General features: G+C 66.6%; 2 protein-coding genes across 2 annotated transcripts; one reads left to right on the forward strand and one right to left on the reverse strand.

The window, feature by feature from the left end:
* Window positions 1–20: 20 nt before the first annotated feature.
* LOC142595777 (death-associated protein kinase 2-like) lies at window positions 21–6,786 on the reverse strand. The gene is made up of 14 exons (XM_075724628.1): window positions 6,751–6,786; window positions 6,540–6,663; window positions 4,496–4,566; window positions 3,225–3,328; window positions 2,880–3,101; window positions 2,654–2,792; window positions 2,334–2,463; window positions 2,082–2,130; window positions 1,932–1,958; window positions 1,644–1,796; window positions 730–775; window positions 549–638; window positions 263–346; window positions 21–101 (listed from the first exon to the last, which is right to left on the reverse strand). The coding sequence occupies exons 1-14, from the start codon at window positions 6,784–6,786 to the stop codon at window positions 21–23; spliced, it is 1,356 nt and encodes a 451-aa protein (XP_075580743.1).
* A 732-nt stretch (window positions 6,787–7,518) lies between these two features.
* On the forward strand, window positions 7,519–12,748 carry SH2D2A (SH2 domain containing 2A). Its single transcript, XM_075724629.1, has 11 exons — window positions 7,519–7,552; window positions 8,830–8,981; window positions 9,160–9,335; window positions 9,475–9,564; window positions 9,646–9,811; window positions 10,115–10,213; window positions 10,274–10,303; window positions 10,482–11,014; window positions 11,331–11,485; window positions 12,356–12,460; window positions 12,549–12,748. The coding sequence occupies exons 1-11, from the start codon at window positions 7,519–7,521 to the stop codon at window positions 12,746–12,748; spliced, it is 1,740 nt and encodes a 579-aa protein (XP_075580744.1).
* Window positions 12,749–14,262: the final 1,514 nt, after the last annotated feature.

The following is a 14,262-nucleotide window of genomic DNA, read 5'->3' on the forward strand; positions in this document are numbered from 1 at the left end:
CCCGTCTCCATCTGGGGGGCTCAGGAGCAGCTGCTTCTCCGTCGGCGCAGCAGCGTCCCGGGGTGGCTGCCATCTTCCTCCTGGTCGCTCTCGCAGCGGCGCTGGGGGCACAGGGGGGCTGGAGGGCAGGGACAGGACCCCTCCCCGCGGGGAGGACCCCCCAAAAGGAGAGGCCCCCCCCAGGTGGGGACATCCCCCGTTGCACAGCCACTGCACAGCCCCCCTCCATGCCGGGGGGGTCTGGGGGCTCCTGGCCGCTCACCAGCTCCTCGTCCTCCTTCCGCAGGCCGCAGAGCAGCCGCATGCGGCAGAGCCGGTTGCAGGCGGACACCATGTTGTAGGAGAGCTGGGGGGCAGGAGGGCGGGGGTCCGAGGGGGGGTCGCTCCTCTCCTCTGCCCCCCCCCCAGCACTACCTCCCCCTACGCAGACCCCCGAGACGCAGCCAGCCCTGGGATGGAGCACAGCCTGAGCTCCCTGGGGACCCCATAGGTGGTGGGACCCCGCCACTGGGTGCCCCCCCCCACCCCAGGGCCAGGACCCCCTTCACCTTCCACTTCCTCCGAGCGTTGAACTGGCGAAAGTTTTTCATGTTGATGGAGGATCTGCTCCGGTTTGCCGCCTGCTTCCGGCTCAGGGGCTGCCAGGGGTGAGGCCGTGGCGTCACCTCCGTGCCCCCAGCCTGCTCCCAGGGTCCAGCGTCCGCCCCCGCCCCGGCCCGGCCCTCTCACCTTGATCCAGGGATGGACCAGGCACTCGGACGCCGTCATGCGGTGCCTGCAGCACAGGGGGATGCGGCAGCGGGGGGCCGGGGGCGTCCCGGCCCCACACGTCACCGTGGAGATGGGATGATGGGGATGGAGGTGGGGATGGATGGGGATGGATGGGGATGGATGGGGATGGATGGGGATGGAGGTGGGGATGGAGGTGGGGATGGAGGTGGGGATGGGTGGGGATGGGTGGGGATGGGTGGGGATGGAGGTGGGGATGGAGGTGGGGATGGAGGTGGGGATGGGTGGGGATGGGTGGGGATGGATGGGGATGGAGGTGGGGATGATGGGGATGGAGGTGGGGATGGATGGGGATGGAGATGGGATGATGGGGATGGGGATGGATGGGGATGGAGATGGGGATGGATGGGGATGGAGGTGGGGATGATGGGGATGGAGGTGGGGATGGATGGGGATGGAGATGGGATGATGGGGATGGGGATGGATGGGGATGGAGATGGGGATGGATGGGGATGGAGATGGGGATGGATGGGGATGGAGGTGGGGATGATGGGGATGGAGGTGGGGATGGATGGGGATGGAGATGGGATGATGGGGATGGGGATGGATGGGGATGGAGATGGGATGATGGGGATGGGGATGGATGGGGATGGAGATGGGGATGGATGGGGATGGAGATGGGGATGGATGGGGATGGAGGTGGGGATGATGGGGATGGAGGTGGGGATGATGGGGATGGGGATGATGGGGATGGAGGTGGGGATGGACAGGGATGGAGGTGGGAATGGACAGGGATGGAGGTGGGGATGGATGGGGATGGGGATGGGGATGATGGGGATGGAGGTGGGGATGGACGGGGATGGAGGTGGGAATGGACAGGGATGGAGGTGGGGATGGACGGGGATGGGACTCACCCCGGCTCCTTCACCAGCAGCTGCCGGATGAAGTCCTTGGCCATCTCGGAGGTCTGGCTGAAGCAGCGCTCCTCGAACTCATAGGTACCGGCCACGATGTTGGAGAGGGTCTCAGCGTCCGTCTCGCCCTGGAAGGGGGACAAGCCGCTGAGCCTGCAGGGACACGACAGAGCCACTGAGTGCCAGGACAGCACTGGCTCGGCCGCCCCAGCGCCCGGGCTCGGCCATGTCACGGTGCCCCCGTGCCTCAGTTTCCCCCGGCCGCGGGGAGCATCACCCCCTACTCACAGGATATAGGTGATGACCCCGATGCTCCTGAAAGGCAGAGGTGGGGGTCAGGCGCTGCCCTCCCCGGGGTCCCCCCCGTGCCCTGCAGCACCCAGGGGGTCCCTACCACCCCCCGGCTCGGCCTGTCGCCCCCGGGCCCCCGCTCCTCACCACATGTCAGTCGCGGAGCTCAGCGGCTCGTAGTTGATCACTTCGGGAGCTGGGGGTGAACGCAGAGCCAGGAGGGGACGTTAGAGGGGACAGCACCGTCCCGGCCACCTCCCGCCCTGCACGCCCGGGGGGTCCTGTCCCCACCCTGGGGTCCCTTTGCCGCGGCCCCGCAGAGCACCCCAGCTGCACCCCACAGAGCAGGGCTGCTCGGGAACCCCCCGGGGACCCCCCGGGGACCCTCCAGCCCCGCACCGATGTACTGTGGGGTCCCGCAGAGGCTCTTGAAGGTGACGCCGTCCTCCAGGCACTGGGCCAGCCCGAAGTCGATGATCTTGATCTGGGGCTTGGGGACGTCCTTCTCCTGCAGCATGATGTTCTCGGGCTGCGGGGACGAGGGCGGGCACGGCGGGGTGACCGGGGCTGCCGGGCTCTGCCGGCGGGCGCTGCCCCGGAGAGGGCAGCGGCATCCCAGGAAGCTGGGCAGGATGCAGCCAGGGCTCTGGAGGTGCCTGGGGAGGGGGATGCAGCCCCTGGATCCCCCAGGCAGCGAGGATGGGGGGTCCCCAAGGCACCTTGAGGTCGAAGTGGGCAATGCGGTGGGCGTGCAGGTACTCCACCCCGCGCAGGATCTGCCCCAGGAACTCGATGGCCTCCTCTTCCGACAGCATCTCCTTCTCCGCAATGAAGTCGAAGAGCTCCCCGCCGCTGATCCTGCGCGGGGTGAGGACGGGGTGAGCTCGGCCACCTCCAACACACGGCGCAAAAAGGGGGGGCCCCCCGCCCGGGACCCCCACTCACAGCTCCAGGATGAGCACCATCTCGGCTCTGCTGGCGAAGAGGTCATGGAGCCGCATGATGTTGGGGTGGTCGAGCTGGCGGAGGATGGTGACCTCCCGCTCCACCTGCGCCCTCTCCAGCCCCAGGCGGCTGCCCCGGCATCGCCGCGTCTTTACGAATTTGGCAGCGTAGAAGGTGCCGGTGCTGCGCTTCCGGCATCGCTTCACCACGCCGAAGTGCCCGCTGCGGCGAGAAGCCAGGCTGGGGCACGGCCGGGCCGCCCCCCGTGCTGGAGGGGGGACACCCCGGCGCCCGGCTGCCTCCCGGGACCCCACGCCGGCAGGACCCCTGCTCGTGCCCCCTCACCTGCCCAGCTTCTCCAGCAGCTCGTACAGCTCCTCCACGCTGCCCGGGCTGAGCGCGGCGGCCAGCCCCTCGCTCCCCGCAGCCCCACCGGGGCCGGCCGTGTCCTGCAGGGATGCGCCGGGACCCGGCTCAGCTGCCTGCCCGCGGTGCAGCGACGCACCCGACCTGCCGGTGTGGGGCCCCCATCCCATGGGAACACAGGTGCGGGGGCCCCCATCCCACGGGAACACCGGTGCGGGGGCCCCCATCCCACGGGAACACCGGTGCAGGGGCTCCCATCCCACGGGGGCCCCCATCCTACGGGAACACCGGTGCGGGGGCCCCCATCCCATGGGAACACCGGTGCGGGGGCCCCCATCCCATGGGAACACCAGTGCAGGGGCTCCCATCCCACGGGGGCCCCCATCCCACGGGAACACCGGTGCGGGGGCCCCCATCCCATGGGAACACCAGTGCAGGGGCTCCCATCCCACGGGGGCCCCCATCCCACGGGAGCACCGGTGCAGGGGCTCCCATCCCACGGGGGCCCCCATCCTACGGGAACACCGGTGCAGGGGCCCCCATCCCACGGGAGCACCGGTGCGGGGGCCCCCATCCCACGGGAACACCGGTGCAGGGGCCCCCATCCCACGGGAGCACCGGTGCGGGGGCCCCCATCCCACGGGAGCACCGGTGCGGGGGCCCCCATCCCACGGGAACACCGGTGCAGGGTCCCTCATCCCACGGGAACACCGGTGCGGGGGCCGGGAACACCGGTGCGGGGGCCCCCATCCCATGGGAACACCAGTGCGGGGGCCCCCATCCCACGGGAACACCGGTGCGGGGGCCCCCATCCCATGGGAACGCCGCAACCCCCCAGCAGGCGCTGGAGGGGATTCTCTGGTGGGTCATACCACGGCTGAGCTCGGGCCCTGGCCGGTTCTCCCAGTTCGCACTAAACTCTCCGGCACGTGGAAACCTGGGAGAGCTTCACCCCTTGATCAGGGTGGGCAGGAGCTGCTCGGGGGGCTCGGAAATCGGGCAGGGGCAGGCAAAGGGGGGGGTCACACCGGGCCCTGTGCCCCTCGCCACACTGGGGAGGATTGGAGGGGTGCAAAATGCGGAGAAAAACTAACATTGTTGGGTTTTGTGTTTTTTTTTTTAAAAAAAGGGGATTAATAGTGGAAAGGCCCATTTCCATAAGCTCATCTGAGAGTCCCGCCTGGTCGTCCCCTCGGGCAGGAGACCCCACTCTCGCAGCCCCAGGTCGCAGCCCCTCGGCCGTGGCTCACCTGGGTGCTGTCAGGGGTGGCCCCCGGCCCGCCCCCCGCCAGGACCCCGGCCCGGCACCCCTCGGACATCACTGCAAAGACAAGAAGGCACGGGGTGAGGGGGAGAGGGGCTTTGGGGGGTGCAGCAGGACCCCCGGAGGGCTGTGCTGGGCCAGCGCCCTGCCTGCACCCCGCGCTCCTGGCAGAGCCCCCCCAGCTCGTTACACTGATAGGCAGGACCCGCCAAGGGGGGGCCCGGCTCTCGTCCCCCGCAGCTCCAAGCCACAGAGCAGCCTCCTTTGGCTGCCGGCTCACGCAGCAGCAGGCGACCACGGGGGCTGGCTGCCCCGCACCGCGCCTCGGTTTCCCCAGCTGTACGATGGGGCTAGTGGTGCTCCAGCAGCCGGGGCAGCCGGGACCAGCAGCTTTGCAGGGGTGCGGGGAAGGGGGGGCACGGGCTCCGAGCGCTGCTCTTGGGGCCACCTCCGTGTCCCCCGCGCTGCGTCCCTGGGCGCGGGAGGTCTCCCAGGCCGGCGTGGGCTGCGGGGTTCAAGGCCACGGGGAAAGGGACAAGGACGGCAACATTGGCAAGAGGTGGGGTCCTTCCCACAGGAAAAAACAGCTCTGTAAGGGAGCACGAGACCCTGGGACGTTGACCTCTTCCCAGCCGCCTGGCTCGGCTTTATCTCGGCAAAAAGGACGGCGGGGCCAGGTCCTTCACGGGCGCCCCAGCAGCCAGACGCCCGTCGGCACGCCGGGATTTACCCCTCCTAAAGCCGGGGTGCACCTGCTGCGAGGGGTTGGCCCCCCCCACTCCTGGGAGGATTCGAGCCCCCCTGGGGATGCGCCCACACCATGCTGGTGGCGTGTCCCTGTCCCCCAGGGCTCTGCTGCACCGGTGTTTGCACCAAACGGGGGCCGGGACCCCGCCAGCCCCCCATGGCACCCCTAAGGGGCCGTGAGTGGTCCCCGAGCCCGGCACCCCCCCTTGCTCACCCCTGCTGCCGGCCCGGCTGTGCCCCCTTACCCTCCCAAGCCTTCCTCCACGCCCAGCCGTGCTCTCCCTCGCTCCCCGGCCGGCCGGGACAGGGGACGGCCGCTGCCCTCAGCGGTGGTCCTGCAGACCCCCGGGCTCGGCCGGGGACACCGGGCCAGGCACCGCTCGCCCCCGGCACCGCGCGCAGCCAGCTGCTCCCCGTGTCGGAACGTGCGTGGGGGCGGCCGCAGCTGCACCCGGGCCACCGGCCCCGGCATGTGACACGGCCACGGGGTCCAACACAGCACCCAGGGTCACCCCATGTCCGTTTGTCCCCTGGGGACGGACACAAGCAGCCGATCCCCCCATCGCGTGCTGTTCAGCCCCCTCACACCGTGCTGCTGAGCTGCTTTTGCAGGGAGGGAAACTGAGGCACGGGTAGCCCCACGCCACCGCAGCCGCGGCTGAGCCGACGGCAGCAAGGGCTGGACCTGCAGGGGCTGCGTGCCGTCCCACCGCATCCCGCCGCCGGTCAGTCCTCCGCCAGGAAAACCGGCCCAGCCTCAGCTGCGTGCCCGCGGAGCCGGGCTGGGCGGCCGCGGCGAGCAAATGACCCGGCACCGGCCAGCCAGAAAATGGGGTCCCGGGGAGGTGACCTCGCGGGTGCAGCAGCCACTCCCCAGCATCCGACTACCAAAAAGCACCGCGAGACCCCAAAAGCTCCCTGACCCCCCTGCACTGGGACAGACCCCGACCCCGGTGTGCCAGGGGAGCCGGCGCCCCTTACCTCCGTGCCAGGGTCCGGGTCCCCGGTGCCACCGCACGCAGCTCCAGCCTTCCTCCAGCAAGCCCCGGCTGTGCCAGGCTTTTCCTTGAAGTCCCGGCGCTTCCCAGGGAGCTGAGGCAGGACCTGGCCGCCCGCCAGCTGCTGCTCAGAAGAAAAACTCTTTGCGTTCCTCCTCCCGAGGTCCCTTGAGAAATCCCCCCACGCCGTCCCTGGGGCTGGCTGCAGAGAGGAGCTGGAAAAGGCCTTTTAGGGACAATTCCCGGCGTTTCCAGTGCCTCGGCTCCTCGAGGAGTGGCCGGGACCCAGCGGGACGAGCCACGGGCGGCCGATGTCCCCCTCGCTGACGTCCCCCAGCCGCTCGGCACCTGTAAGCGTGAGGATTGCAAACAGGAAACCTGGCTGACAGATAAAAATATTGCACTGCGGCTGCCAGAGGGAAGCGGAGCAGAGGGTGTGAAAGCAGCAGGGAGGGACGCGGTTCTTAAGGTGGAGAGAGCGGAGCTGGCACCGCACCGCGTGCCGGGCGATGCTGCGCTCCCCGGGCGCCATCCCCACCCTGGGGCTTGCAAAGCCACCGCCCGGCGCACCCCGTACCTGTCCAGCGTAATGGATGAGCCAGGCCCAGCCCGAATTCCCACCCTTACCCCTAATCCCTGCAACCTCTGGGGTGCAGCCGGGCTGGCACCGCTCTCGCCACAGGGCCGGCCGGAGCCTGGCACCGCCGGGAGGGAGAGCTGCAGCTGCCGGCGGCGGAGCCGGTGGCGTTGGCAGCTCGGCTGCCGCGTTTCTCAGCTGGGCTCAGCCTCTGTTTGCCATGCTGATGCCCTCGCCACATCCCGGGACGGGCCTGGCTCCAGCAGCCGGTGAGGAGAAGGACACTGAGCCGGAGCGTGAGGAAAGGGAGCGGTGCCGCATCCCACCGTGCCAGGAACCGAATCCCGGCTCAGGGCACGAGTCTGGGCCAACCAAGCCCGCTGCCCCCGCGCCCGGTGGCACGAGATCCCGGGATGTGGATGGAACAAAGAGCCCTTTGCAGGCGTGGACGTGCTGGCAGGTCGGCGGCCGGAGCCGCCTCCTCGCCGCAGCCCAGCCCGTGCCGAGGGTCCCGGCGTCACCTGGGTGTGACCCCAGTGCCACCGTGCCACCTTCCTGTGATGTCTCCCCACTGCGCGAAGGCTCTTGCGGCTTCGGTGCTGCTTCCTGCCCTTTGCAGGCAGCGGAGGCGCAAGCGCAGGCACGGCAGCAGCGCTGCCTGCCCTGCCAGCCCCGTCGGCTCCGGCCATGGACGCCTGGGTCCCTGCGTGGCCGGGCAGAGGTGGGCGTGCAGACCGCGGGATCGGGGCTGGGGTCCGTCCGGGGCTGTGTTGGTGCTGGGATGGGAGGAAAAAGGCTGAGGAGCGAAGCCCGAGCAGGGGGAGTTAGGTGGGGCAAGGGCCGGGTGATCCGGGGATGCTCTCCCTGTCCGAAGGTTCCACGGAGAAGGAGCAGAGGACAAGGGGGTGCGGAGAGGGGGAGGGGGTCCCTGCCCATCCCGGCCCTTCCAGCCTGGCCTTACCCACTTCGAAGGGGGAAATCCAGCCCGGAAAGGTCTCACGGAGCAGAGCCGGGCTTTAGCCTGTTTCAAGTCCGATTTGACCCATTCTCACCGCAGGAACGCAGGGTTTAGGAGGCACCATCGCGCCCTGGGGAGCAAAGCCCCCCAGGCCGCCCCTCCGAGGCCGAAGTGCTGGGGTGGGGGAGCAGGGACGAGCCCCCCGCCCCCGGACCTCTGCCCGGCTGGGGGACGCAGCACGAGCCAGGGACAGCGGCGTTGTCCTCAGCCGCCCGGCCGTGCCCGCGCAGGACCTGACCCAAGCCCACCCCCCGGCACGCTCTGCGGCGCTTTGCTGCGGTTTGGGTTGTTTTGCTTCATTTCGTCAGCCGCCCCCCCGCCTTCGCCAGCCCGCGGGGCGCAGGGGTGGGCTGGGCACTGCGGCCCGTTAAAAGCAGAGGTGACGTGCCACGCGCCCCCGGCTCTCCCGTCCCCCGGCCGGGTCCCGCTCTCGGGCAAGCCTCAGCCGGCCCCTCTGACTCAGCTTTGCCTCCCGGACCGCGCCAGCCCCGGCCGCTTCCACCCCCTCAAGCATCTGCTGAGGATTAACGTTGTTTTGCTGAGCGTTGGCGGCGCGGGGCCAAGGCTGGGGTCCCTCAGTGGCCGCACGCAGAGCCCCGTGCCTGCCACCTCTCTCCCCGTCCCAGGGCTGAGCCCACGCCCCAGGGACTTTCGGGGGGCTGGGGCACTCACGGGCTTTCCCCTCCCCTCCGCCCCACCCAGCTCACCTGGGCTTTTCGCCTTGGGGGAGCCGGGGTCATCGTCCCCTCTCGCCGCGCGGGTCCAGCGTGGTCTCCCCCGGGAGAAGCAGGGTGATGGGCCCTAGGGTGGGGGGCACAAGGCGAAGGCAACGTTTACCTGGGCGAGAGCAGCACCTGGGGGGGGTCACGGAGCCCCCCACATCCCAGCGCCCCGCGGGCAGCGATGGGCCACAGGGCCAGCTCGGGGCCCCGAGGGAGGCTTCGCTGCCCTGAGCCCGTTTCTCCCGCTCCCTGGGACAGGGGACCCCACGGATGACAACCGTCCCCCCTTCAGCACCTTCAAACCCATCAGCGAGGACAGCGCGGCCGGCGCCAAGCCGGGACCCAGCAGCACCCAGCTCCAGCCCCAGGGAGCGGAGCAGCCCCCGGGACGCCACGGCGCAGACGGCAGGGTAGGATGCGGGGCTGCGAAGGGTCCGCTCCCCCAGCTCGCCATCCCAGCACCCCCGAGCTCACACGCCCGCAGGGACCGCGTCCTCCCGGGCCGCACCAGGAGCCCCATGCGGGGCGCAGAGCGTCCTCGGGGCATGTCCTCACCCGAGCCCCCGGCCGCTCTCCCCTCCCCTCCAGGTCCCGCCAGGCTCCTGGCCATCCCCGCCGGGCCGGTCCCTGCCAGAGCGGGACCCACGGCCGGAGCTGGCGGCCCTGCATGCCCGGACGCGGCTGTGGTTCCAGGAGACGCAAGCCAGGAGGTTGGGGGCCAAGGGTGAGCTCCCAGCCTGGTTCCATGGCTTCATCAGCCGGAGGTGAGCAGGGGGGGCGAGCCGAGGTGGGGCATGGGGTGGTCCCTTCAGCATCCCCACCCCTGGGCTCCGAAATAGGGAGCTGGAGCCCCGGATCCCATGAAGGGGGTGAGGGAGAGCAGCTCTGGGCCCCTTCCCGCAGGGAGACGGAGCAGCTGCTGCAGGACCAGCCCCTGGGCTGCTTCCTGGTCCGCTTCAGCGAGAGCACCGTCGGCTTCGTCCTGTCCTACAGGTGAGGGACCCCCGGCCGAGGGACCGACACGCTCGGTCCCCTTCCCGCCCGCTGTGCTGACCCCGTCCCCTCTTCCCCCAGGGGCAGGGATCGCTGCCGGCATTTCGTCCTGGACCAGCTGCCAGACGGGCGGTACGTGATCCTGGGGGAGCGCAGCGCCCACGCCGAGCTGGCCGACCTGCTGCGGCACTACGCCACCGCCCCCGTCACGCCGTACCACGAGTTCCTGACGGTGCCGTGTGGCCGGGTGAGGACCCGGGCCCTCGTTAGTCCCTGCAGCCAAAAAAGTGGAGTCATTCCTGCCGGGCGGATGGTGGGGGGGGGGGCATTTTCCCAAGCTGGGGAAATCAAAGCCAAGGGAAGTCAAAGCATCACAGCTGCGCAAAATCAAAGCCGGGGTTGGCACCGGAGCCAACCCGGCCATCGTGCCGCGTCCCAGCCAGGAGCGAGGAGCCAAACCGCGGGCAGCAGAGCCAAGGTGGGACCAGCGCCCGGCTGGGTCTGCCCTGGCACAGGCACCCACCCCCTCACCTCTCCCCTCTCGTTGCAGGGAGACAAGCCCCGAGGAGGGACGCGGACCCCAGCCGGCAGCGATGCTCCACGATCCCCATCCAGCGAAGCACCAGCAAACCTCCCGGTGTACAGCGCCGTGTCCAAGGGGCCCTGGGGAGCCAGGCAGGCGGCCGTGGCCGCGCCGCTGCCTGCGGAGCCCAGCGCCGAGGGGGGCTCGTCCAGGGAGGTAAAGGCAGAGGGGAGGGGATGGAGGCACTTTCCCGAGGACAGAAGCCGCAGCCCGGCCAAAGCTCTTGCGAGGCAGAGGGATGCAGCCAGGATGGGGGACGCAGCCCCAGCCACCACGCATCCGCGCTGGACACACTTCCAGCCCTCACCTCCGACCTGTCCCATCTCTTCCACAGGCTCCCAGCGTCCCCCCGCCACTCCCGGCCAAGGCCAGCTCCTTGGCCGCGGCTCAGGGGCCACACAGCCCGGCCAGCGACGGAGCAGCCCCCGACGCTCCTCCCTGCGCTCCGGCGCACAAAGAAGCCATCGCCCCCGAGCCGTCCCCGCCGGCCGACGCCAAGTACCAGCAGCTCATGTGCTTCCACACCTACGCTGAGCCCCACGAGGGCATGGCGCCCAGCCCCTCCATCTACCACGAGCTGGAAGAGCCCATCCCCTTCTACGCCATGGGATGGGGCTCGAGCCCCAGCGCCGGCCCCGAGGAGAACATCTACTCCGAGGTGGCGCTGGCCCAGCAGGACCCACCCGCTCCGCTCCCCAGGGGGGCCCGAGGAGCCTTCTCCACCCTGCCACCCAAATCCCACGCTCACCGCCAGCTCTTCCGCAGCATGTCCAGCCAGGTCCCTAAGAGGCGGCAGCTCCTGGCAGCTCCCGCTGCAGACGGGAGGGAGGGAGCAGCCTCCAGCCCGGCCGCAGAGGTGCGTTCCCCGTAGCGGGTCGTGTTGTAGGGCCGCTCATTGCTCCAGAGCCCCATCCCAACGCAGCTTCTTGGAGAGACCTCCCGTGGAGTCTGGTGGGTCGGGGTCTGCTCCACCGCGGGGCCACGGGGGGAGAAGGGGTCCCCTGCCCAGGGCTCCACGCCGGAGCGACAGTCCCCAGCTCGCAGCCCAAGTGGGAGCAAAGTGGAGGGCTGGGAGGGCAAAGGACCAACTTTCAAGCGTGCCCTGGCTCTCAAGACAAACCTCCACCCAACAAGGCACAGTCTCACGGCCGTTTCCCTTCACCTCTCCCTGCGCATTCCCCAGGGCACGACGACGAAGCCTCCGCTGGAGTTCAGCGATCCCATTTACGGCTGGAGGACAAGCTCCGCAAAGCGAGCCGCAGCTGCGGCGGAGCCGGAGGGCCCCCGAGAGCACTTACGGGCAGCTTTTTGGAGACCGTCTCTCAGCCACCCGCCCAGGTAGGTCCAGGGCAAGACCCAGCTCCCGGCTCGCAACCCCCAGGCAGAAGGAAGCCCCCGGGCCCGGGAGGAGAGGTCCGAGGCTGCCGCTGGCCCCTGCGCACGCCACCAGCGCCCCGGCAGCACCAGCACGGCCAGCCCGCTCCGCGCTGGGATTCCCACGCCCTTCCCGACACGGCAGCCTGCTTCCCCAGCCCTGCGGGACAGTTCAGAGGGGAATGGATTTAATTTATCTTTGAACACAATCAGAAAGAGTTTCCTATTAGCAGAATGAGGGCAGAAAAGGCTATTACAGTAACACCAGAGAGGGGTTTCAGGCACAGCTGGTGCATCCGGAGGCAGATATTGAATCGGCCAAGCTGGAGCGGTAGCACAGCCGGGCAGGCAGGGCCACGGCAAACACCACGAGCCCGGTGCCGACACCTCCAAGCCCTGCCTCCTTCCTCAGCCACAAAACACGGGCTGGCTGCGGGGCACCAGCCTGGCGCTGCCCAGCGGCGTGCAAAACCCCGGCCTCGCGTTGTTTGGTCTGCAACTGCACCGAGCCGACGCGGCTCTGGCAGCGGAGCTGGCGCACCGGGCCTTAGACGGGGCAGAAAGCACACGAGGACAGCCCGGCCCCACGCTCGGGCGCGGCGGAGCTTCAAGACAGGGAGGGAAAAGGAGGGCTGTGGGGTTGTAGTTGTTTTATCTCTCAGAAAAAGCACTTTCGCTTTTCACAAGCCTACATTTTGTTGCTCCTAAATGGCTAAAAGCAGAGCACGAGTCAGCCGCAATTCCAGTCCTTGTAGCTCCCCTCTAGTGCTAAAAATAAGCCATTACACACTGAGAAGGGGAACTCCTGAGCTTCAGCCTCTCGGCTCGCTCCAGGACTCCACAATCCCGCCAAGGCCGCTGAAGAAGAGTTCGGGAGCGCCGGGTCTGCCGGCGGACAGAGCCTCCTGCCCCGCAGCGCCGCAAGCGCGAACGCCGAAGGCAAGGCTTGGCGTTTCAGAACGGACAAATGCGCGGCGGCGAGCACAGCCCGCTGTTGGGGTTCACACCCCGGATGAGCTGCGTGTAGCGGACTCCCTCGGACAAGCGTTTTGTCACCGGCTGTGCAACGGCGTCCGCTCTGCGGATACAGCGAGGTGGCTGCTCCGGAAACACGGGCTGCACGAGAAGGTGCTTCAGCCTGCCCGGGGAGGGGAGAAGGAAAACCAACGCCTCGAGCAGGGAGTCGAGCACCTCGCGATGCAAATGGCTGTGGTTCGGTTCGTTTAAAAGTTTATTCCTTTTATCAAATCTCTTCTCAGAGGATTTCACTGTACATATAAGATATGAATAAATTACTCAACAGTAACTTTATTCTGGTCATTCAAATACTCAAAATGGGCTCTGCAAAGTACTAAAACATCCAGGGAGCTAAACTAGAAATCAGATTATTTTAAAACATTCTAAGAAAAGACTTTGTTCATGGGGGTTTGTTTGCTTGTTTTTAACAGGTAACATGGGAGAAAAACAACCTCTTGGAATTTTTCTAAATGGAATAACAAATATTGGCTGTTTTAGCTGCGGTTACAACAAATATAACCCTTAGTGGTGGGAATGTAAATTAAATAACCAGACCAGCCCTCTGTTCCCTTCGGCATCGCACGCTCTGGTGAACAGCAAACTACGTGAGGCCACAGAGATTTGGCTAAAGATACACAGATCTGGCCAGCAAGGCTGCACATGATTTGCAGTCGTATCGCCTAGACTAAATACCTTAAATAAAAGATTTAATTTTAAAAAGTTAAGGCCGGACACGGTCTCCTCTTCCCAGCCAGGAGGGTAAAGTTAACACTTGATTGAAACAGAGTTGACATAAACAAGCTGGGGGGAAAAACAACAACAAAAAAAAATGTACAGTTGGCAGCTTTCATCTGTGTCTGCTCAGACGAAACACTGCTGCTTCACTTGCCGAGCTCACTGCCAGCTGCACTGCACCGTGCAACGCTGGGAATACTCGGTTCAACAAGTCTGGAGAGCAGCCTGGTCCAGCACTGTAGGCCCTGGGTCACGGGGAGGAGGAAAGAGGGAAAAAAAGGCAGAGGAACGTACATACACACATCGACCACGTTTATCCAAAAGCACTCAGCAGCGCCTCGTGCTGGGCGAGAGATCCTCGCTGATTTTTGTGCATTCCACACTCAGGGCGTTTTCATCTCTATTGCAAGCTCTGACCTGTAAAGGAGTTTCCCCTCAGCACGGTTCGAGGCACACAGGCTGGTGGAGCTGAGAACAAAAACACTAACTTAGCCACACTTTAAAAAAAAAAAAACAAAAACCAAAAAACACCAAACCAAAACTAAAATCATTCACATGAGAGGAGCGCTGGATTTACTCAGACATGAGTAAGCAGCCATGAGGACGTCTCAAACAAAAGGACAAAAAAGAAAAAAAAAGCCAAGCTTGCTCTTGAAACTCACTGTCTTTTAGAACAGAAAATTACACTCTCAACGCACAGCGAGTCCAAGAAAGGAGCAAAGTGGGAATTGGAAGTTTATTGAGACCCTGCCTAAGGTTCCAGTGGCGAGGCTACGTCGAAGGAGCAGCCCCCGTACCTACACGACAAAAGCTCCGAGCCGTGCATCATGCACGTTTCCTGCGGCTGCCTTGGGACTGTCCTCAGTCGTACGCAACGGACTTGATTTGAACCTTCCACGTTATCGCTTATAAGGAGGGAGGGGAAAGATTACAGGTGGAGTTTCAGGACCGGTTTGCATTAAACCTTTCTCCCGACAGGCAGGGGAGCG

Source organism: Pelecanus crispus, chromosome 22 (assembly GCF_030463565.1).
Source record: "Pelecanus crispus isolate bPelCri1 chromosome 22, bPelCri1.pri, whole genome shotgun sequence".
Classification (NCBI taxonomy): Eukaryota; Metazoa; Chordata; class Aves; order Pelecaniformes; family Pelecanidae; genus Pelecanus; species Pelecanus crispus.

What these genes read in the sequence shown, in the direction of transcription:
- SH2D2A (XM_075724629.1), top strand. Translation starts at nt 7,519, where the DNA reads ATGGACGCCTGGGTCCCTGCGTGGCCGGGCAGAG. An exon ending in GCCGCAGAGGTGCGTTCCCC is followed by an intron (nt 11,015 to 11,330) that starts GTAGCGGGTCGT and finishes CGCATTCCCCAG; the next exon opens with GGCACGACGACGAAGCCTCC. An exon ending in CGCAAGCGCGAACGCCGAAG is followed by an intron (nt 12,461 to 12,548) that starts GCAAGGCTTGGC and finishes AGCTGCGTGTAG; the next exon opens with CGGACTCCCTCGGACAAGCG.
- LOC142595777 (XM_075724628.1), bottom strand. Translation starts at nt 6,786, where the DNA reads ATGGCGCCCGGGGAGCGCAGCATCGCCCGGCACGCG. An exon ending in CGGGACCCCACAGTACATCG is followed by an intron (nt 2,131 to 2,333) that starts GTGCGGGGCTGG and finishes GTTCACCCCCAG; the next exon opens with CTCCCGAAGTGATCAACTAC. An exon ending in CTGCTGGTGAAGGAGCCGGG is followed by an intron (nt 776 to 1,643) that starts GTGAGTCCCATC and finishes CCTGTGCTGCAG; the next exon opens with GCACCGCATGACGGCGTCCG.